The 23937-nt window shown below is 33.8% G+C and overlaps 1 protein-coding gene across 8 annotated transcripts in view; it reads right to left on the bottom strand.

Annotated features, from left to right (window-relative positions):
* Positions 1-23937, bottom strand: part of VPS13B (vacuolar protein sorting 13 homolog B) — a 717975-nt gene that overhangs the window by 348066 nt on the left and 345972 nt on the right. For 6 of the 8 annotated variants that reach the window (XR_007135424.1, XM_047783533.1, XM_047783534.1 and 3 more), the window contains exons 25-28: positions 18433-18636; positions 4959-5130; positions 4345-4459; positions 2566-2707 (exon numbers count right to left, since the gene is read on the bottom strand). Coding sequence is in view for 7 of the 8 variants with exons in the window: in XM_047783533.1 (XP_047639489.1) it covers positions 2566-2707; positions 4345-4459; positions 4959-5130; positions 18433-18636 (633 nt within the window). In the remaining variant the exon portion in view is untranslated. Of the gene's footprint in view, positions 1-2565; positions 2708-3302; positions 3370-4344; positions 4460-4958; positions 5131-18432; positions 18637-23937 lie in introns of all 8 variants that reach the window. The other 2 variants (XM_047783537.1, XM_047783538.1) reach the window with 2 other exon arrangements.

Raw genomic sequence — 23937 nt, forward strand, 5'->3', positions numbered from 1 at the left:
TCTTGAGAAAAGTTTTCCTGAACCAATTCACATACATAAAATCCTATCTTCCAAATTAATCAATATAAAGTAAGAGTTGTTATTTGCCACACTCTCAACCCCTCTTTCCAAGACCTGGTGAAATTTTTTAGTTATTAGAGTCCAAATAATGATGTTAAGAGAGAAAATAAATTGAGGAAGAACAAAAAGAAGGAAATGTATTCACATAAACAAGAAAAAAGAAGAAGCCAAGCAGAGCGGGGCCTGAACCAATGTTATCCATTACTAGCAAACCTCTTCTACTTTCATTTTCTTCCTCTCGTGTTGTTGCCTATCACTCAATGAGAAAGAAACAGTATGAAACTCAGTTTTCGATGTTAATTTTGTTTTTAATCTGAACATTATAATGAAAGGAAGGTGAGATAAAATTTACCTTTGCCTAAGTTCTTTTTATAAAGTTAATTTTCTGACCATTCAAAAAATAAATAAAAAAAAAAAACACTTGGAAAGCAGGCACTAAATGAATGTGCAACATAGTCAGTTTCCATATAATTGTCTTTTCCTCAGAATGTTTTTTTACTGTTTCCAATTTTCTCATTACCTCTTATCTGATTTCCCTTTTTGCTTTCTTCAACTTAAAGCAAAAGGAAACAGCAAAACAAGAAAAAGTGACACCAGTCTTATCACCATTTTGCTGAAATGAAAGCAACAGTGGATGGAGAAGGGTGGCTGTGGCATGGGCCCAGTGGAAGATGCTACCCCAACGCCACTTCTAGTGTCTACACTGGGAATTAGGGCAGGAAGGAGTAGAATCAACCACTAAGCTGAATAACCCACCTCAAATCATCATTAATGGCAATGTTTGAATCCTGGAAATGGTATAAAAGATGTTTCAAGAGTTCCCGTTGTGGCTCAGCAGTAACAAAGACGTGGGTTCAATCCCTGGCCTCGCTCAGTGGGTTAAGGATTCGGTGTTGCCATGAGCTGTAGTGTACGCTGAAGAGGTAGCTCGATCCCCACGTTGCTTTGGCTGTGGTGTAGGCCGGCAGCTGCAGTTCTGATTCAACCCCTAGCCTGGGAACTTTCATATGCCATAGGGGCACAGCCCTAAAAGGACAAAAAAAAAAAAAAAAGACGTTTCAATGTATAAATCTTTTGACTTTGAAAAAATATTTTTAAACATGCTGAATGTAGGTAATTTTAAAAGTAAACTCCTATGAGAGAAAGAGTTTTGAATTGCTGCATTCCTAACTCCCCTAATAACGTGGGGGAAAAAATTGAAGAGTAAATGAATACTAGCTGGAGTTAATACAAATTTTTCACATAGTAATAATATTTTATAGTACTTAAAATGAAAAGTTAGAAAGCACTGACAAAAAAGTCAAGAAAATTAAAAAATTTAGAATAATTGATTTAAGAAATTTTAAAGGACATTAACAATAATCTAAACAGAACTTCCACTGATATAAAAACCACATTTAGAGACATCTTTTTTCCAGACAAGGCTAAAAAAGAGTCAAAAATCAAATCAGAAATCAGTATTTGCAAATACAATGTTAAACATTAAATCTAAGAATGCAATTATTTAAAATATTTGGCTGGAGTTCCCACTGTGGCACAGTGGGGTAAGCATCTGGCATTGTCTCTGCAGTGGCTTGGGCTGCTGCTGAGGTGCAGGTTTGGTCCCCAGTCTGGTGCAGTGGGTTAAGGATCCAGTGTTGTTGCAGCTGTGGCAGGTTCAATCCCTGGCCCAGGAACTTCTATATGCCTATGGTGCAACAAAAACAAAAACAAAACAAAACAAAAATTGGATAATTTTTATACTCGTTTTAATGACATATGTCTTAAATACCATTTGAACTATAAAAAAGGGGAAATACTAGTTTATACATGATGAGAAAATATCTAGCAATGTACTATTTTAATAAATTCTTAAGAGAACTGCTATTATCATTTGATAATCTGCTCTTAATATTTTAAAATTACATGCATTTTTATTGACTTTGGGAATGTCACTTAAAATAATTAGCTTAATAACATATTCAGATATTTTGTACCACTAGGGCAAGAAAGGTTCTAAACTTCTAAAACCCACTGGTACACAGTCTAGTGTTCATCTTCCACCAAGTCAATGACAGATGTACAGTCTTATCTATGTTTAAGAGGAACCAAAGAAGGTATCCGGAGTTAGTTGTGAGAAGGAAATGGCATAATAATAGAAAAAAAGCAATTTACGTTAGAATGATAATAGGAAAGACAAAAGCAGTATGGTCAACTCTTGATCATTCGATACATGCATAATTAAAAAAACGCATTTAACATCCTACTTTGATATTCTAATGCTGATGGTAAAATTACTTTGTATTCACAAAAGGAGAATGACAAATAGCATACTCAAGTAAGTCAGAAACAAAATATACTATACTGAAAACCAGTCCAAGATTTCAGAATACATTGCACTTCAGTACAAAGTGGATGATACAGAGGAAGATGAAAATCAAGAGTTGACTCTGTGGATAGTTCAATTCCTTCTCTGGGTTCCCGTTAATGGGAGTTCTGTAGCATAATTTAAAAATGATTTCTTACAGAAGGAAAGAAGCCAGAGCAATTACTGAAAGGGTCCTGCTTGCTGATGGGTCGAACCAACAAGGTGCGTCTGTTCAGCTTGTCAGTACAGGAAAGGAAGACACCTCCACATTGCCCCAGAGACCAACACTCTTCCCCAAGGCTTGAGGTGATGGACAGGAGCAAAGAAGGTGAAAAGACAAAAAGCAATAAAAGCCATAAGCAAAAAAATTTGGATAGCTTTAATTCTGCTCAAGTTTGCATAGGTTTAGGTTTGAGCCACTGCTAGGTATGGCCTCTGTTTGAACCATCTTCTGCAAAAGCATTGTTAATGGAAGTAAACCAAAAAAAACAAAAACAAAAACAAAAAAAAACTGCTTTTAGTGTAAATTACTACTTAAAATTTATAATAAAGCACAACCCAACATAAACTCAGTTACAAATGTGAAAAACTTCTAAAAAGTCAACATAATAATACATTAATGACATTAATGATAAAGTATATTAATAAAAGCAATCCTACCTTTGCCTTATTGAACAATTTACTTAATTGCTATAATAGGAAAATGGTTACAAAACACAAGCAGCTTCAAAGAATAAACAGTTTTATTTTAAAATTTGATTTTGAAAGAACAGGTCAAAAAGAATTTACTCTGAGCTTTAATTCTTGTAACCATTAGTCCTATTGCATGAAAGAACAAAGATAAGCAATTTATAATATATTTTTTGAAAAATCAGAATTACTAAATGAGTCTCACCACAGGTTTCTCTTTGCACTGCAGAAATACTCCTTCAAAATGTCCTGACTGCCAACCTTCCCCTGGCCTGGAAAACATAAGTTCACCTTATCTGTTCTCTTCAATTTTTCTGATTAAAAAATTGAGCATATATAACTATTTCAAGTAGTAAAAATATAAACAACACTACACTGAACTAAAACATGGATCTGAAAATGTAATCAGTAGAACAATTTACATTAGCCCTATACCCTGGTTTATCTTCATGGTAAATTGTACATTTACTTGGTTATTTTTCTTTCTCATTCAAAAGACTATAAGGTCCATAAAAGCATGATTTATGATTATTTTTGTTAAACACTATATCCCCCAGTGCTTAGCAGAGTACTCAGGACATAATATATACTCAATAAATATTCTGATTAAATGATGAATAAATAATCTAAATATTTAAATTGTACATACACTTAAGAGTTAAATCATTGATGATCTGGAACATAAATTATAATAGTCATATAATCAAGAAATTATTTCAGCAGTAAAATAAAATTCATTTATCACTTGCAAGGATCATTTTCATACAGAGATATACCATTCAAAAGGAACTAAAGAGCTAATCATCCCATCATCAAAAAATCAATTAGTGATTCACTGTTAACTACAACAAAAACAATTATCATACACTTGGTAAAATAACACTATTATAACAGGCCTTAATATATATCCAGCAAAATATTTTGAATTTTACAATTTTGATATAATTTTCTGGCTGTGACAGATTTGATAACATAAACAATATGATATAGACAATTAAGAATAAAAATTCAAATGTATTTAATGTAGAAATATAAACCAGTTTAAAGAAAAGACTGGTTTTTAGGGTATATAATGTATCAATAAAGATATAGAAACATATGTGCTTCTGCAAACACTTAATTTCTGAATAAATAAATATGATGAATCCAGGAAAAAAAGGACTAATCAAATTAAAATATAAAAATTCTTATATAGACTTTGTTCAAAGAAAATATCACTTTTCCCATATTCATTATTCATTATTTACCTGCTTCTGTAGTGGTCAATATTGAAACTTTCTATTTTACATTTCACTTTGGTGTACACATCCTGGACATCTATGGAAGCACTGAGATCTTCTAGTTCACTGACCATACAGAGTTCTGCAATAAAGTAAACATTAATATCAGCATAGGCCTAACAATATTAAAACTTTCTATTTTATATTTACTGTTGGCATAATATCATCGACGTCTACAGAGATTCATTAAGCACATGAGATTCTACAATAAAAAGGAAAATTAATACCAATATAGGCCTTACGATTAGGAAAGGATACCTATTTCAAGATGAAAAATCCCAGTTAATATCTGAAGTGCTACTTCCAATATCAGTCAACAATCTTTGCAATACTTTAAGTGATGATATATAATGCATGAATACAACCACTGAAATTACCTCATGGCTTCTGGAATGAATTGTAATACAAACTAGACAAAATTTAGGTGTTATAGTCAACATGTTAGTATTTGTAATAGAAATCACTTGAATTTTCTAACGATGGCTGATGAAAATGACAACGATAAATAAAACAAAGTCTCCAATTTCTTCTAAAGATAGTGTTCAATATTTTATCTTTTCAGTAGAAAAGTAACCCTGTACCTGTGCCTTTGTTTTCTGGATCTGGAGCAAAGAGCTTTATAGTAATTTTGGGGAGCACCCACTGCATCCACAAACTAATACGACCACTGGATCCACCAATGTTACTTGTAGTTTGTTCCAAGGTAACAGAATCTGAGAATGGTGAATCATCAAGTGCTTGTACAGAATCTCCCTGGGATGAGAAATAACAACACTTTGTAACTTAAATAAAAGTAACAAAAAATTAATTTTAAGTCTACAATTATTGCTTAGAACTTATCCTTATATGTGCTAATACCATTACTGATTATACTAATGCATAACGCCAATAACATAAACATATACTAATCATGTTTCTCTTTTTTTTTTTTTTTGAGGTTCCCAGGCTAGGGGTCTAATTGGAGCTGTAGCCACAGGCCTACGCCAGAGCCACAGCAACGCGGGATCCGAGCCGCATCTGCAACCTACACCACAGCTCACGGCAACGCCGGATTGTTAACCCACTGAGCAAGGGCAGGGACCGAACCCGCAACCTCATGGTTCCTAGTCGGAGTCGTTAACCACTGCGCCACGACGGGAACTCCCATGTTTCATTTTTTAAAGTTTTATTGAAGTCAGCTGACTTACAATGTTGTGATAATTTCTGCTGTACAACGAAGTGAGTTATCCATATACACATATCCATTATTTTTCAGATTATTTTTCCATATAGGTTATCACAGAATATTAGAGAGAGATCCCTGTCTATACAGTAGGTCCTTGTTGACCATCCATTTCTTACACAATAGTGTGCATATGCCAGTCATAATTACAGTGTACCTACATGCCCTTCCAGTTTCCTGAGATAAGTTAGGATCATACCAATGAGTATTTCCTTACAGAGTTGCTATCACCAAGGGGCAAATCTAGCTCTATTTTTGGAACAAAATTTTTACAACCACACAGCCACATCCACGCATTTATCTACTGCCTATCACTACTGTCTAGCAGAAATAAGTAGTTGCCATACTGATGCTATGACCCACAAAACCTAAAATATAATCTTGTCATTTACAGAAAAAGTTTGTGTACCCTTGTTACAATGCACTTATGTATGAATCTACAATAACCATAGCAAAACAAAGCATAATTAGAATGATTAAAAAACAGCAAAACCTTCATCTTGCCTCACAATTCAATATCAAGGAGATATTTAAAAGTTTGTAGAGTTGACAACAGACTTTTTAAAAATGATCTTTATGGTTAGAAGCCTCATAATTAGAGGTAGAGAGGCTAAGATTATTCAATTTAACAAGTACATAGTGAATTCTAGACACATATAAGGTCCTAAATTTGGTACTACCAAACTTTCTGTAAAAGGTTGGGTTGTTTTTTGTTTGTTTGCTTTTTAACCTTTTCAGCAGCTGAAAAATAAATTCTGGTTTGAAGGTGTACAGTTTCATTCTCAAAGGCAGGTAGAGATAGTGACCACTAACTCATGTATTCTGCTTTTTTGGAATTAGCTATCACGTATTTGGGTTGCTAAAATTTCAACTTCGCGGTCCACTCGGTGGACAAATCAAATACACCATAGTATGCTCATTTGTTCAAAAGGTACATGCATATTTAAATACTAGTAACAGGTACTTAAGTTTAGTCTGGTAGGCAACATGCTGTATGTACCAGGTTAGGGACTTTAGATACTAGCTATGTAATTTAACCTCAGAATTTGTTTCTGCCTCTGCAAAATGGGTATTTCTCTCTCAGAGTTGTTAAGATTAAATAAGAACATGAACATAAAGTGGTTATATGTAATATACAATTCATAAAGAGTATGTATAATTATCACCACCAAGCTGAACTACTATTTCAAATTGTTACTCACAGTCCTATAGAATTTGGTATCCTGTACCCTTTGCCTTTCTCACTCTATCTTATTTCTAATTTCAGCACATTTTCCTTTGCCTTACATGTTCAATTTGTAATACTTAATTGTTGCTTTGAGTCTCAACAAAATGACCATTTCTAAGGATTCAAAACCAGCAGTCAACGACCAGAACAAAACATCCCTTAAAATTTTATGGAAGACTATATGACACGGTCAGTATGCTATTTTCTATGGATGTTTTCTTAGAGCAGAAGCCACTAATCTCTTTGTTAAACCATTAGACTGGCACTCAAGAGCAGGTAAGATAAGTAAAACCTCATACAAAACCAAACCAAAGACCCTCCTCCCATTACCACAGACATGACATCTACACAGGTATGTTCAGTTCCTACATGATGTTTTTAACCTTGATCTCAATTCCATGTTATCTTTCAATCGGAAGAAAATTCAATTTCCTTGAATCCCCAAAAGGATACAAAAAGAAAGATTTTCACAAAACAGGCAAGTGTTTACCGTTAGAATACTTAGGCACCAAGCACTGCAAAGCAATGGTGTCCTGTGATTTAGTGTGACAGAAAATTATAGACTTAAATCTGGAGATAGTTGAGTCATTCTTTGTTCCAGTTACACCAAGCAAAGCAAACAGCTCACTGTGATGTTTTCATACCAATGCTTCTCCAAAATATAAGTGGCCCTAAATCTGCTATAATTGAAATTCCTAGAATTTGAGAAGCTATTTGAAAATTCAGGTTTTTGGTTAGCCGTATGAAATAACACAACATCTAATGAAAAGCACAAACTAACCCCAGAAAAAGACACACATTTTACAAAGTCAAATTCAATAAAAGACAACACAATGTAGTCAGTATGCCCTTATTTCTCTATGGATTGGTTCTTAGAGCAGAAGAATTCATAAACTAAATTCTCCCTCCAACAGTTAGAAGAACACTATAATCACAAGAATGGAAACTGTGGGGAAAACACCATCTCAAATCAATGAGCCCTCGATTTTTAACACTGTTAAATATATTCAATAGGAATGCTAAGAAAACTTCAGCTTCAAATATAATCAGCAAGCACTCTTAAGAAAAAGTTTTGCTCTCTTTTTGATACAGTTTCAATTTTCAATTTGGATCTACAACATTTGGTGTAAAACTGTTAAGTATGTTTGTACATTAATTTTCTCCTCTATTTCTAAACTTATAGAAAAAACTGAGCCAGATTTGGAGATGCTGATATTTTCTCAAGACTCTTTATGCCAAGTTCTAAAACATACAGTTCAAATCTTTCACCATTTGGTTGCAAAGTGACCAAAATACTGAGTTTATTTTGCTAGCTGAATTTATCTTTGCTCATCTGGAAGAGCAAACACTTCAGCCTCCATCCTTGGCCTACTTCAGAGCTCACAGATGATCATACTTTTGGTCACCCTACTATTCTTCCTTATCAAAATAACCCCAGCATTCTTGTTCAATCACAAAACTTCCCAAAGGGCTAAACAGTGTTTGTACTTAAGTCAACAGTAACAAGTGGCTTGCTGTGGTTTCCACTACTTTTGCTTTTTTTTTTTTTTTTTGCTTTTTAGAGCCATGCTTATAGCATAAGCAAAGTTCCCTTGCTAGGGGTTGAATCAAAACTTCAGCTGCTGGTCTATACCACAATCACAGCCACGCCAGATCCAAGCCACATCTGCAACCTACCACACGGCTCACAGTAACACTGGATCCTTAACCCACTGAGTGAGGCCAGGGATTGAACCTGCATGCTCATGGATACTACTGAGGTTTGTTACCGCTGAGCCACAATGGGAACTTCCTGTTCTCACTATTTTAATGTTATGGTGGGGAAAATGAATACCTGCTTTTAAGTTCAGTTCTGAAGCCTCTCATTTATATTCCACACCCCTACCATCACTCCGATTAATATTCAAGAAACTAGAGCTATATCCACTGAAAAGTATGTTGCTCCCTATCAACATGACAACATAGAAAGAATTATAGTTTAAGTATAAATCATCTAGGGAATCATATAAGCAAATACTTTTCTTTTACTTAAAACAACTGTTGAGAGTAAGCTTTTAGAAACTAGATTCACTTATAGTGAATCTTTTTATAGTTGAAATAATTAAAAAATAATTATTTTGACCCAACTGAGCAAGAAATACCTAAATAGTAAATGTTTTAAATTTTTATGAACTTTTTTGAATGCAAATATTAGTTAGAAATTAAAAAAAATCAAAACTGTAATTTCAAAGTTTTGTACTTACTTTGTACAACAATATAAAATGACCTCAGATTAATATACAACTAAACTGAATTTTAAAAAATAAGCCAATAATTGAGAAACTAGAGACATCTTCTGGCATGATTATTTTGAAATAAGAAAAGCAGGACAAACAAAATATTGTGCTGATTTATATGTGATGGCTAAACAATAATCTGCTTTGATACAAATTACCCTTGGCTCATTCAAAAGCTACTCAACTGATGAGATGATGTTTTGAGGATAGAATCATTTAACGATTAATATTTAGTGAAATAAGTCTATTTTCAGGAAGAAATTTAAAATTATTATAAAATATTATTGAAAGAGCAATTTGAGCAAGAAGTTCAAACTAAATTTACTTTCTGAAGGGTTGTTTGGGAGGGAGTGGAATGGACTGGGAATCTGGAGTTAACAGATACAAATTATTGCATGTGGAATGGGTAAGCCATGAGATTCTGCTGTATAGCACTGGAAACTATATCTAGTCACTTGTGATGGAGCATGATGGAAGATAATGTGAGAAAAGGAATGTATATATGTATGTGTGACTGGGTCACTTTGCTGTACAGTAGAAAATTAATAGAACACTATAAGCCAACTATAATGGAAAAAAGAAAAATCATTTAAAAAAGATAAAGAGTTGTTCTATAACAATTTAAGACAGATTCATGCTAGGCTAACTGAACTTAAATAACTGAAAACCTGACAACAGTTTTCCTATAGCAGTTGATGCCAAACAACTTCATTTTTTGGGGAGGTGAGGGTGGGAGAGATATAAGTGACACATAATATTATAATAGTTTCAGGTATATGTAATGACTCACTATTTACATATACACTGTGAAATGATCATAGTAAGTCTAGTTAACATCTGTTGCCACACATAAGTCATGAATTATTTTTTTTGTGATGAAAACTTTTAAGATTTACTCTCTTAGCAACTTTCAAATATACAATATGGTATTTTAACTACAGTCGCCATGGTGTACATTACATCACTAGGACTTATTTACTTTATAACTGGAAGTTCGCACCTTTTGAGAACCTTCCTTCATTTCATCCCCTCTACCTCAAATTTTCAGTCTCGATTTAACTGAAAATAAATGCATTTTAAGTAATTGCTGGAGAATAAGAAATGAACCACTTCATGCTGTTCTGTTTTTTTCCTGGAAATATATTTTCTTTTTATTTAATTGAAGTACAGTTGATTTACAATATAATATTAATCTCAGGAGTACAATATAGTGAATATCTCATAGGTTATACTCCACTTGAAGTTACTATAAAATACTGACTACATTTCGTGCTGTACAATACAGCTCATGCTGGATTTTTTTTGAGAAATAGGCTGCTAAAGCCATTTAAATTCCAGAATCAAAATAAAATGCAACTCAAATTCTGCCATGACCCTAAGCTTTCAACACTGGTGGTTAATTTGTCAATTTTTACCTTATGTTGAGCTTTAAATCAATATTCTATCTTTGAGCCAGCATTTCATATTTTTCTAGAGCTTTGAAATTATTTCTTTAAAATGCTGTGAACAAGGATAACATTATCAAAGACACAATACAAACATACAATAAAATTAAAATGAAAACGTACTTAGTGGTTGGCTCAAAATCACTACTAAATTGGAGGGACTGAATTTCATCAACACAACATAGCTATCCATAATAACTGTCCTTCCTATATCAACTTTATGGAAAGTACTGAAAATCCAGAAGTGCAAAATATCATTTTATATAATTAGAACAGCTTCCAAATGACTTGCAGCTTATATATTTACCCTATAAGGGAAGTATGTGAATGTACTTGTGTACTCTATGTATATTTGCCTTGTTTACTTGTTATGAAAATGAATCATAAAAAATGTTGGCACTTATTTTTTGTACTTTTTGGGGGGAGGGGTCATGCCTGTAGCATGCAAAAATTCCTGGGCCAGGGGCCGAACATGTGCTACAGCTGTGACAATGCTGGATTATTAACCTACTGAACCAGGGAACTCCAAAATGTTATTAGGACTTTTTTTTTTTTGTGCGTGTGCCTTTTTTTTTTTTATTACTCAAATGAATTTATCACATCTATAGTTGTATAATGATCAGTTTTTTATTGTTGGGCTATCTTGTAAGCAAAATGGCATAGATATTTCAATGAACATGATTATACAATGTTTCAGTTTCCTGAACATCTACCTAAAACACAAATTTCTGACAACTCTTAACTAGCTAAAATACAGTGGAGTATGTTCAAGTATACAGCTAAGCTCTTATTTGTCTTTGGAACCATGATAACAATTACTGTGCCAAAGACAGCTTGCTATGTAGCAAAATATTTGTTCCCCTTCTATGTAGTACATAATTTTCTATGGAAAGCAGTAATTTAGTTATGCACTAAATTTCTCAGCCCACCTACGTATTATGTGTATGTAGATATCCACTCCCCCCACTTAAATATTATAAATTCCTCTAAGGATATATGACTGTGTCTTTACCACAATTTTTTTTTCAAAAAAGCTGAACATAATTAAGCTAAGTATTTAAGAAATTAGAAAAACAACAGAATAAACCCAAGAAAAAAACAGTGTCTATCTGAGCTTAGATAGTGGAAAAAAGCTATCCATTTTTTTCTTCTTTTTTTTTTTTTTTTCTTCAGGGCCGTACCTGCGGCATATGGAAGTTCTCAGGCTAGGGGTCTAATGCGAGCTATAGCTGCTGGCCTAAGCCAGAGCCACAGCAATGCCAGATCCGAGCCAAGTCTGCAATCTACACCACAGCTCACAGCAACGCTGGATCCTTAACCCACAGAGAAAGGCCAGGGATCAAACCTGCGTCCTCACGTATACTACTCAGATTTGTTTCCACCAAGCCAATGGAAGAACTCTAAAAAAAATTACCCTTGAGACTATATAAACAGAACTCTGGGTTACATGTATGTTTGAGGGCTTGATTTCATACTACCAAAATGTTTCTAAAAAATCCTGTCTAGCTATGAAATTAACAACAAAGGTATCCCAGGCCAGTGATAGTCCTTGCAGATTCTCAGAAAAGGAAACACGTAAAACCCCTATTGGAGAACAGGCCCTTAAGCACTTACTTAAAGAGCCTCATCAAGATCCACTAGTGAAGGACTCCCAGCAGATGAGTACATAACACAGAGGGAAATTAGTCCACTAAGAGCAAGAGCTAAAAACACAATTAGGATTAGACTCGCAAGAGATTCAGATAATAGATCTGATAAAAAATATAAAAGAATTATGATACTATACAGTAGAAAACTGACAGAACACTGTAAACCAGCTATAATAAAAAAATAAAAATCACTATGTTAAAAAATACAATAACAAAAGACATAAAAACAAACTGAAAAGCTCATGAATGGTTTATGAATTTACATCAAAATATATGTATAGTGACAATACATAGATCCCTATGCCCTGAACTCTAATAAATCAGATATAATTGTTACGGGTTGCTATTCCCAAATCATTTAACATTCATATATTTAAGAACAGTGTGTATAAAATCTACACTGCACCGAGCACTATTGCTTACTGCACAAAGTGAAAGTTTAGAAGCCACACATAAAAATCAGCTGTGTTTCTATACAATAATAGTGAATAATCAGAAAAGGAAATAAAAATTCTATTTATAACAGCATCAAAAAGAATAAAATACTTAAGAATAAACTTAACCAAGGAAGTCAATGTGCACACTGAAAACTCTAAAATATTGCTGAAAGAAATGAAAAAAAATACAATAAATGGAAAAATACCCCATGTTCATGGATTGGAAGACAATTTTAAAGTGGGAAGTTATTGTTCAGTAGGTATCAAATTTTAGATTGTAAAAATAAAAAAGTTTTGGAGATGGTTGATGGTGATGGTTACACAACGGTGTGAATGTACTTAATGCCACAAAATGGTACACGTAAAAATGGTTGAGGAGTTCCCGTCATGGCTTAGTGGTTAACGAATCCAACTAGGAACTATGAGGTTGCGGGTTTGATCCCTAGCCTTTCTCAGTGGGTTAAGGATCCAGCGTTGCTGCGAGCTGTGGTTTAGGTCACAGATGCGGCTCAGATCCTGTGTTGCTGTGGCTGTGGTGTAGGCTGGCAGCTGTAATTCCAATTCAACCCCTAGTCTGGGAGCCTCCATATGCTTTAGGTGCAGCCCTAAAAAGGAAAAAAAAAAAAAAAATGTTGAAAAGGTAATTTGATGTTGTGTATATTTTACCACAATAAAAAATTAACTGGTTCATAAAATCATAGTATCGAAAATATAAAAATCATAGTATCAAAAATATAGTATATTTATTGAGTATTTATAATTAATATGTTCACTAGTTTTATATAAACAGAAATGGTAAAAATATTTTATCATTAAGTATTATTTTATCAATGAGTAGTATAAAATTCTTTTTCTAGGAATATAGCAATATCATTACTGGAGTTGGGAGCAAGGAACAAGATTCCTGACTGTATTCCCCTTATAACAATGAAATAGGTGTCTTTCTCTATCTAGTCTATTATCTCTTTTCTAATAATCTTATAAGTTAAATCTTTTTCTACATACAAATAATGCCTAAATTAACACCTTCCAACGTGGATGAGGTATGTGTTAGACACAAGTACCTTTTCAATTAGGATCACCTTGCTGGTTATCATGGGAATATACAGCGGCTGGGAGAATTTCCACACAAAACATACTTCTCCAGAAAACAAGAGGGAACACTTCCTAGTACAATCATGATACCAAAATATGACAATGCAATGTTCATTGCAGCACTATATAGATAGCCAAGACATGGAAACAACCTAAACGTCCATCAACAGAGGAGTGGATAAAGAAGATGTGGTACATATACACAATGGAATATTACTCAGCCATTAAAAGGAAAGAAAGAACAGCATTGGCAGCAACATGGATGGACCTAGAAATTACCATGCTAAGTGAAGTCAGTCAGACAATGAGACACCAAAATCAAATGCTATCACTTACATGTGGAATCTCAAAAAAAAAGACACAATGAACTTGTTTGCAGAACAGATATTGACTCACAGACTGTGAAAAACTTACGGTTTCCAAATAAGACAGGTTGGGGGGTGGGAGGATGCACTGAGGGTTTGGGATGGAAATGCTATAAAATTTGGTTGTGATGATTGTTGTACATCTATAAATGTAATAAAACTCATTAAGTAATTTTAAAAAAGGAAAAAAATTTAAAAAAACAAGGTTTATAAATGGATTAAATCCCAGAATTCATAGGAAAATACACATTAAGGACTCTAGAGTCAGAATGCAGAAGTTTTCATTTCAGCTTTGCCACTTATGTCTATGATCTCAAGCAAATCAGTTAACCTCTGTAGTCACAAATTCTTCATTGTGAAAAGGAAATATTAATACCTACTTCATAATAAGGGTTTGAGGATTAAAAGAGATAATGATTAAAAAGTGCTCAGTTTAGTTGGTATTCCACAAAGTTTAAATTGTCTTCTTAGCCCTGGCTACATGAAGAAGACCTGTCGTAGTAATTAAATGGTTTACCACAGTAACCCAATGCTATTATAATACTATTTTATTACAATGGCATGGTGGGGAGGTGGTAGAACATAACTATAAAACAACTTCAATATTAATGACTTTATTTAAATGCATCAACATCAACACTCTTTTACTAAGGCAATAATAAACATGTTAAGAATTTATTAAAGAAATACTATCACTCAGAGTTTCCTAACTAGTGTGCTGAGACACCATGGGATACGTTACAACTGTGCTGAGAATCTCTTGGCCCTCAGTGTTCTGTGGTGGGCCTGGGGTAAATGGAGCTTTCAATGATTTCTAGCTTTTTCTGGTTACTCTAGATACAAGTTTCATTTTCTATATATATAATGACATGAAAATGATAGGGAAGCACTGCTATAATCAACCACAAAATATAAACAATATATTTAAATCTCTATACCGATAGTTCTGATATTTACATGACAGTGTTGCCCATAGAATGTCTTCTTACAATCATGAGATTACTAGGACAATGATTAGCAAGAGGAACAAAAAGATGCTAGAGTTTCTAGGAGTGCCAAGTCCAAAGAGGCATAAATGCTTTTGAATGGATTAAAACAAATTATATGGAGTTTCCGTCGTGGCGCAGTGGTTAACGAATCCGACTAGGAACCATGAGGTTGCGGGCTTGGTCCCTGCCCTTGCTCAGTGGGTTAACGATCCGGGGTTGCCGCAAGCTGTGGTGTAGGTTGCAGACGCGGCTCGGATCCCGCGTTGCTGTAGCTCTGGCGTAGGCCGGCGGCTACAGCTCTGATTTGACCCCTAACCTGGGAACCTCCATATGCCACAGGAGCAGCCCAAGAAATAGCAAAAAGACCAAAAAACAAAAAAACAAATTATACGTATAACCTCTCCACATTGTCTTCCCTAACCCACTCATTAAGTAGTTTCTCCAGGGAGAAAACAAGGTTTTCTCGCTATTGGTTAAGTAATATGCTTAAATACACAGGCAAATTAATCAAAATTACAAAAATATTTTTAAACGTAATTCAAAGGATCACAATAACTTATATGCCATTTTAGAACTCAAAATAAAGGGAATGCAAATTACAAAGATCATTACGCAGTTTTACCAGCACTATAAACATAAGGAAATGAGAAATGAAAGCTTGGGGACAAATTCTGAATTCTGGACGAACTAGCCTCAGTTTTAGTCATGGATGAAGCATTCATACACAAAGGAGAAAACAATGACTACATTTACTGGCTAATTCTCAGAGAGGTAAATTAAAACTGAGATGCATACATAGTTAATCTTGCTTTCCACATAAACATTTTCTTGAGTGCAAGAAGAGAAATTAAACATGAAATGTTCAATATATAAATACCTCCTTCTAAGTTGCAAGGTTAAAATCAAAACCTTAACATTGACCATCATATCAAAATAGTCTTTACAAAAATCTTCCTGCCCTTTATGGAAAATAAACCAGATAAATTATTTTAAGATATTTCTAAGGGAACAAGTCTCCTAAGTGATTGTGGGTTTCAAATCCATACTGGACTACTAGGAATCACTCACCTCTTTTCTTGACCACACTACATAAACAAAAGAGGGAGCCTTTTGAAATATTTACCACATCCCCTCCTCCCATAACTCTGTATTAGTTTGTGAAAGCTGCTTTATATGGTCTTTCTTGAATATTAATGTGAATTTTTTGCAGTAAGAGTCTTTCACTTTTAAATCTTTTTCCACGCAGGTCAGATTAAGTCTGTAACTAACACAAAAGTAACAAATCCCCTAGAAATATTTTCATTATTTGTATTTAGAACTCAATCAGAAAAAATCCTCAACATTCTAAGTTTAAATTAAGTGCAGTCATGTGAAGAACTTAATAAAATCAAAATTAGTTTCTCCCCCTTGGTTACACTCTCCCTTTCTTCCTCACTTTGGCTAATGAAGACACCATTCTTCTAATCCATCATATTTACTATATGCCCACTAAAATAAAATTGTCACACTAATTGTCTTTATTTTTTAAGATCCATCTTAAATGTTGCTTCCTCTGCAAAATACCTACAGATTCCATAGACTGAATGTGTTAATAATTTCTCTATAATTACAGAGCATGTCATCTCTATTACATCTCAATGTCAGCATCACCATGTCCTTTTGTATAGGTTGGACACTGCACAACTCTAGAGAGTACCATTCAAACTGTACTTTGTGTGAACGGCAAGCCTAAATGTACGACAAACCTGTGTGACTGCTCCAAGTGGGCCCCATCTTTTCTGGACTTGCAACATTTTTAAATATCTCTTTCCAAAAAGACTACTCTCGGGATAGGTATTCATGTTGATCTTGACATTCTAAGGAATACAATACTTAGCAAACAACTGTTTAACTCAAATCTCTCCTTTCTGCCACAGAAATGTCTAAAAGATTTAACTTCATTTATCACTTTCACTTGTATTAGCCTTGTCTAGCAATTTATCACCCCAAGCTTTGCTTACTCTACCAAAGTATTAAACAAAGTGTATTTTGTGCAATGTTAACATGTAGGCTATGAAAATGGGGTCTTTGGTTAAATAAGTTTGGAAACTCCTGCAGTGATGAAAGTTAAGTTTTCCTTATTGAAAATTTCCTTATTTCCTTTTTGTTAGCTTTTGTATTCTAACAACATTAGCAATGTCCAAGAAAGAATTCATTGTTTTTACCCTAAAAGGATACACCTCACTGACTTCATAAGGCCTATTTCTAGATTTTCACTTGGAGTGGGGGAGGATTAGTCCTATCACTTAGGTCACTGTGTTTCTTAAGATTTGGAAATGAGCAGGGATGGAGAAGTTGCATATGCAGGAGTCAAAGAGATCAAGTCAAAGAGATTTACTCCAACATGTGTTTATGCAAAAACAAAAACATAATTTCTACCTCTACTATGGTAGTTCTCAGTGGTAAAAGTTCAGGTCTCTAGGGAGTTTTTGGAAATGCATTAGGCTGCTTTTGGTTGACTTTATCAAGTTTTCCATTATTTCAGAAAATCACAGCATCAATAACAATACAACTTGCAGTGTTTAATACACCTGCACAAGTCTATTTGTTTCAGACACATTCACAGTAACTATATGAACCTGGCTACTTCATTACAACTTCTCAAGCAGCCAAGCCAGAACACTCATATATTAAAATATATATTAAAATATATATATAAAGTATATTTCTATACTTTAAATTATTTTCCTTTAATTCTTTATATTTTACTCAAGATACTAGATATTTTTGAAATCACATGTATATATATGTATGTTGCATTTTTAAATTTTCAATTCAGGAGAGTAAAGGGGACTTTATAAAATACTTGTTATAAAAATGGGCACTGGCACATTGAATGAGGTTATGGTGTTAAAAATTACAATAAAGGCTTTTATGATCAACAGAAAGGAGAGAACTTTGGGTCTGACAAAACTGAAAATGACTAACGATAACAGGAACACTGGTTCAAAAAAGGTGCAGAGGCAGACAGGGTAGGGAAAGGGGCACATAAGCCTCTTTTGCACTCAGCTTCTAAGTGTCCATACTTCTGAGGAACCCTGCATGGACTATGTCTCCGTTTTTGCCATTTCACAGAACCCCCACTGTCTTGAACTACCCTACCCCACTAACTACTGAAAAGTGATTAAAATACGTGCTCCTAAGAGAAACATACTGTAATACACAGTCACTGCTACAACAACTCCTCAACAACCTTCTGAACCTGCTAGTTTGCACAGAGGTGAAGTCATTGTCAGTCTCAATCCTGATACGGAGCTGTGTGGTATACATTTCCCTTCATTTAGTAACAGAAATTTTCAGGAACACTTACCTCAGTGGTAGTTCCAATATCAGCAGATGGGCTACATGTGCTGGTATCCGGAGGAGCTGTGCCTATACTGCTTCTAACCGGAGAACTAGGAACAGGCCCTGCCAAGCTCTCTGGATGAGCGGAAGAAGGACTGAGATTGCCTCTCCTCTGAATCTTACACCAGACTTTATTCATGATATCAGTTAGCTCATATAAGAGCTGCACCTGAGAAGAAGGGGAAAAAGAAGGAGGAAACAAGTTTTTCAACATCTCGTCATAACTGATTACAATACTAAATATGAGAAAATTAAAAGGGAAGCAAAAAATGTATGAAACAAAAATCAATTAATGTATCACTGATCATATTATATGATGAGCTATAATCTGTAATATTCAGTTATTACGCATACTGTAATTATACATATGATCATGACTAGTTTGTCATGACACCATGATTTTGGTGTGCCATGCAGAGAAAGAGAATTCACATAACATATACACTATTAAACAGTTTATCATGAATTTGAGACAGTTAATGAATTTATTCATACTTAAAATTTACCACACATTTGTAGGAAAATAACTCTAATATGATGAAAATGCTAATAAAACAGATTACAGGACAGTATATGGCTTTTAATTTATGACTAATAGAGGCTCCACAAAGAAGTGCCTCTTAAACAGAGGTCATTATAAAAATTAGAAACCAAATATATCCTAGTAAATATGATTATTTAGTTCATATATGAAACAGTTACTGTTCTTATTTCTGAATTATTTTCACATTTAAATTTTAATCTACTTTCTGAAGAATAAATCTGAAACTGGACTTCTTGTCCAGCAAAATAAAAAAGAATGATATAATATAGAAGAGTAAAAGGAAAATGTTACATATGAGTCTCTTCCACAGATAAAGAACGTAACTATCCAACCTACTATTTCCATCAAATCTGTCATTCCAATATTCAGAAAAAAAAAAAAACTGTTTAACTTGCACATTGTTTGTCTAAGTTCTAAGATATTTACACAAGACTTCATAAATAAGCATTAATCATGGAATTTGTATGACAACATATTGCCATATACTGTATAAAACAAGCCTAGGGGAAAAAAATGCAAACACAATATATAAGCAAATCCACAGCTGGATACCATATTCCATTTCCATTAAAAAAAAAAGAAAGAAAAAAGAAATGCTCATATTTATAAGAAGTTTCAGCCCCAGGACACAGCCAGATGATAAAGCTGGCTTCTTATGTGGGCAGAACAGATGCCTAAAAACACTGTTGTCAATCCTTATTTGATATAGAACAGTACATGGGTTATAGTTTTCTCCTGCTTTTTGTGTGATGAAGTCTCAAATCTCAGGTCGTAGCTCTTTCTGTTTAAAAAAATAACCTAATGGCTAGAGATACTACAATAAAGCCCTTAGAAAAATTTTAGGTTAAATTCTTTTGTCTTTCATAATCATGAATAAGTTCTCTCTAAAAAGAAACCATTTTGTTACAAACCAATTTTTTTACAAAAAGATTATTCTACTTTTCCTTAAACCATTAGAACTAACAAATAAGGAAAGCATAAACAGTTTCTAAGTACTTTTAAAGGCATAAGGTTTATTTTTTAAAGAAAACTGATGCTGCTTTTGTCTGTACTTCTGATTTCCTTTAACTGTTATCATAAAATAATTATATGTCAGTGTTACCAAGTACAATGTATATTTAGCATTCCAAACACTGACATAAACTTTACAGTTGCTATCACAGAATTCAGACTTCCCAAACTCAGACTAAAAAAAAGGACAAAAATTCAACTCTTCTCCTTCAAGCTATACTGAAATTATGTTAACTGAAGCTGCAATGAGCTTCTACTACCTACCTATTAAGATGTCTGAAATGAAATAGCATAACCAGACCAAGTATTAGTGAAGAGGTAGAGCAGCCAAATTCTCATTTACTCTGATGGAAAGCAAAATTTAGATACAATTTGGCAGTTTCTGAAAAAGGCATATACATGTCACATGATTGAGCCATTTCCTAAGTGTTTTCCCATGAAAAATTAAAGCCTATGTCCACACAAAGATCTATTTACAAATGTTCACAATAGTTTTACTTGTAATAGTCTAAAATTGGAAAAAAATCTCAAATGTTAACCAGTAAGTGGATAAAGAATACAATAGAACATTTAGCAATAAAAAATATACTATGGATTCAAGGAAAAACATGGATTAATCTCACAATTATGTTGAATCAAAGAAGCTGGATGAGGAAAAGGAACACAACTACATGATTCCATTTGTACAGAATCCTAGCAAATGAAAATCAATCAATAATGACAGTATCAGTGATTGCCTGGAATAAGAGGAGGAACAAAAGGGAAGATTACAAAGGACCACAAAGAAACTTTTTTTTAAACGGCTGCACCTTTAGCATATGGAAGTTACCAGACTAGGGACTGATTTAGAGCTGCAATTGCCTGCATAAACCACAGCCATCACAACATAGGGTCCAAACCCCATATGCGACCTACACTGGAGCTTGCAGCAATGCTGGATCCTTAACCCACTAAGCAAGGTCAGGAATTGAACCCACATCCTTATGGGCACTATGTTGGCTTCTTAACCCAATGAGCCACAAAGAGAACCCTACAAACTTTGGAGGATGATGGATTTATGCATTATCTTTTTGATCTAATCCTTATCTTGTGAAAATGATTTTATTCATATTCATATGCCAAAACTTATCAAAACAGATAATTGAGACATGTGAAGTTTGCTGTATTTATGTATATCCCAATAAAACTTCTTAAAAAACTAAAAGAAGAGAACGATGTGAGGCAGTTTTATGTGGGTTATAGATGAAGGTGTTTGAATATCAATAATATCTTGCATAATATATCAAATATTTACTGAATATCAAAAATGTAATATTTCATTGTTTAAAAATTAATTGCACATACATTTCCTTACTTAAAAACCAAAATAAAGGAGACTTTAGAAAGGCTATTCATTTGGCATGTAAGTTGTGACTAACCATTAAAATTCAGTTTCAAAGAAAGTTTTTTTGACAAAAAACAAAAGAAAACAAAAAACCCTTTTCATATAGAGTTGTTACCATAACCAATTTAATTTTATTCAAAAGACAAAAATAAAAATCAGGACCTCAGAGAAATTACAAATGAGTGAGTGGTGTAAGGATACAGACTCACTTTTGTCCAAATTAAATGCCTGTGTCCTCAGACAATAGTGCCAAATTCCTTTGCCTTGCTGAAGATTGAGCATAACTTTTAGCAGTAAAATCTATGAATAAATGGATAGGAAAGGAACATAAAACCCATTCTCTCTCTAGTTTCACATACTTAAAACCCCAAAATGCCAAGATAGTTTTATGTTCCTAAGAATGCCTTATAGGAAGACAAAATATATCAATTGATTGACTGAGGAAAAATTGAAACCACCTATAACGGAAAAAATAAAGATTCTTTTTAAAAAGGTTCTATAGGCTCATTTACTTTTGAAAGGAACACAATTTTTAAAGTCTGAGAAACCAGTGTCTAAAGATATTAAAGGGAACTGGGTAACTTTGATAAAACATTATCTTCCATCACTCCTAGGAACAAATTCTCTAAATATTCAACCAGGTGAAATATTTATAGTATCTAAAGCTTTGAATGGCAATAAGTTATAGGAACAAATACAGTCGTTTAGGTCTCTATAATTGATACAGAGATCTACAACAATGTTGGACATGACAATGAATTTGCTCTAGGTCTGCCCTACATATAGAACTTGCAATATACTTTAAAGTATATAAAGTACTTCAGGAGTTCCAGTCATGGCTCAGCAGAAATAAATCTGACTAGTATCCTTGAGGATGAAGTTTCGATCCCTGGCCTCGTTCAGTGGGTTAAGGATCTGGCATGCCGTGAGCTGTGTGGTACAGGTTGCAGATGCAGCTAGGATCTGGCATTGCTGTGGCTGTGGTGTAGGCCAGAGGCCACAGCTCTGATTCATCCCCTAGCTTGGGAACCTCCATATGTCACAAATGCGGCCCTAAAAAAAAAAAAAGCATACATACATAAAATACTTGAGGGCTCTGAGTACTACTGAACCGAATTAATTGTCAACACTTTTGATGTTACTATAACAGATAAACAAAAGAATGGTATTTAAATAGGAATCACTTGAATGGAATCAAAAGCTTATACTATAATCAAAAGAACACAAAGCTCTGACAGTACATGTAAAATTTAGTAGGCATATACAAAATTCTGGGGAAAAGGCTTTAAGATTCTCAAAAGAAGTCCAATAGCCCCAAAAAAGGACAAGAAGTACATCACAAAAACTCAAATAGAAAACAAAAAGACCCCAGATGGATTGTGAGCAACTACTCACAAGAAAGAGATTTATTTTGGGTCCTTAATCATAAAAAAAAAAGTAAAAGAAATTTTAAGATCCTACATGCATATGGACGTTTGTATTTTAAGGGCCCACAACATTCTTTTTTTATAAGGCAGGACACCCAGGGGAAAAAAAGACATACAGACATAGTTCCCTAAGAAAGATTAAACATTTTTGGCCAAAAATCCTTTAAAATTTAAAGGCAAATAACTTCATTAGATACAGGGTTTGTATTTATGGAAATGTAAGGAAAGGTCTCCAAAGTAATTTAAAAATTAGGTAACTGATATATGAAATAACTCATAAAAGAGCAAATCCACTGGTCAATAAACATTGAAAATTTGTTCATCCTTATTAGTAATCAGAAAAATACAAATTAATGTAAACAATATGAACTGTCAATTCACAAAAGAGCAAACTCAATGGCCAATAAACATTTGAAAAGTTGCTCAAACATCTGGTTTCAGTTCCCTTCACCATGAAGGACTTCCTTCAGGATTTCTTATAGTGCAATCCTAGTGGTGATAGATTCTTTCATATGAAAAATGTCTTTATTTAGTCTTTATTCATAACTGCTATTTTTTAAAATTCAGAATTCCAGGTTGAGAGGCTTTTTAGAAAATTTTCACAATTTAAAGATGTTGATTTTTCGATCTCTACATTTCTTAAGAGAAGTAAGCTAACAATAATATCTTGGTTCTCTTGCATGTTATGTGTCATTTTTCTCATGATACCTTCAAGATTTGCTCTTTATCTGTGCCTTTCAACAGCTGGATTATGACGTGTGTAGGCATGGCCTTCTTCGTGTATTTATCTTATTCATCTTTCTCCCCTCATTTCTGGCCTATATGTAGCACTCAATAAATATCTGCTGAATTCACTTAGGGGAAAAAAAAAATCAAGTCATTCTTTGTAATTCTGACAGAATCCAGAGGAAGTCTGGAAGTACAGGCTAAAGCAACTGCTCACCAAAAAAAAAAGAGCTTTATTTGGAGTCTCATGTTTTACTATTAAAATTTAAGTCAATCTAGCACACAAAAATATAAAAGATTCTTCAAAGTGCTATACTGTTTTGTGGCTTCCTCTCCCTTCAGGAATAATGCTGCATTCCATCAGGGATATTCATGCCA

Source organism: Phacochoerus africanus, chromosome 6, assembly GCF_016906955.1.
Source record: "Phacochoerus africanus isolate WHEZ1 chromosome 6, ROS_Pafr_v1, whole genome shotgun sequence".
NCBI lineage: Eukaryota > Metazoa > Chordata > Mammalia > Artiodactyla > Suidae > Phacochoerus > Phacochoerus africanus.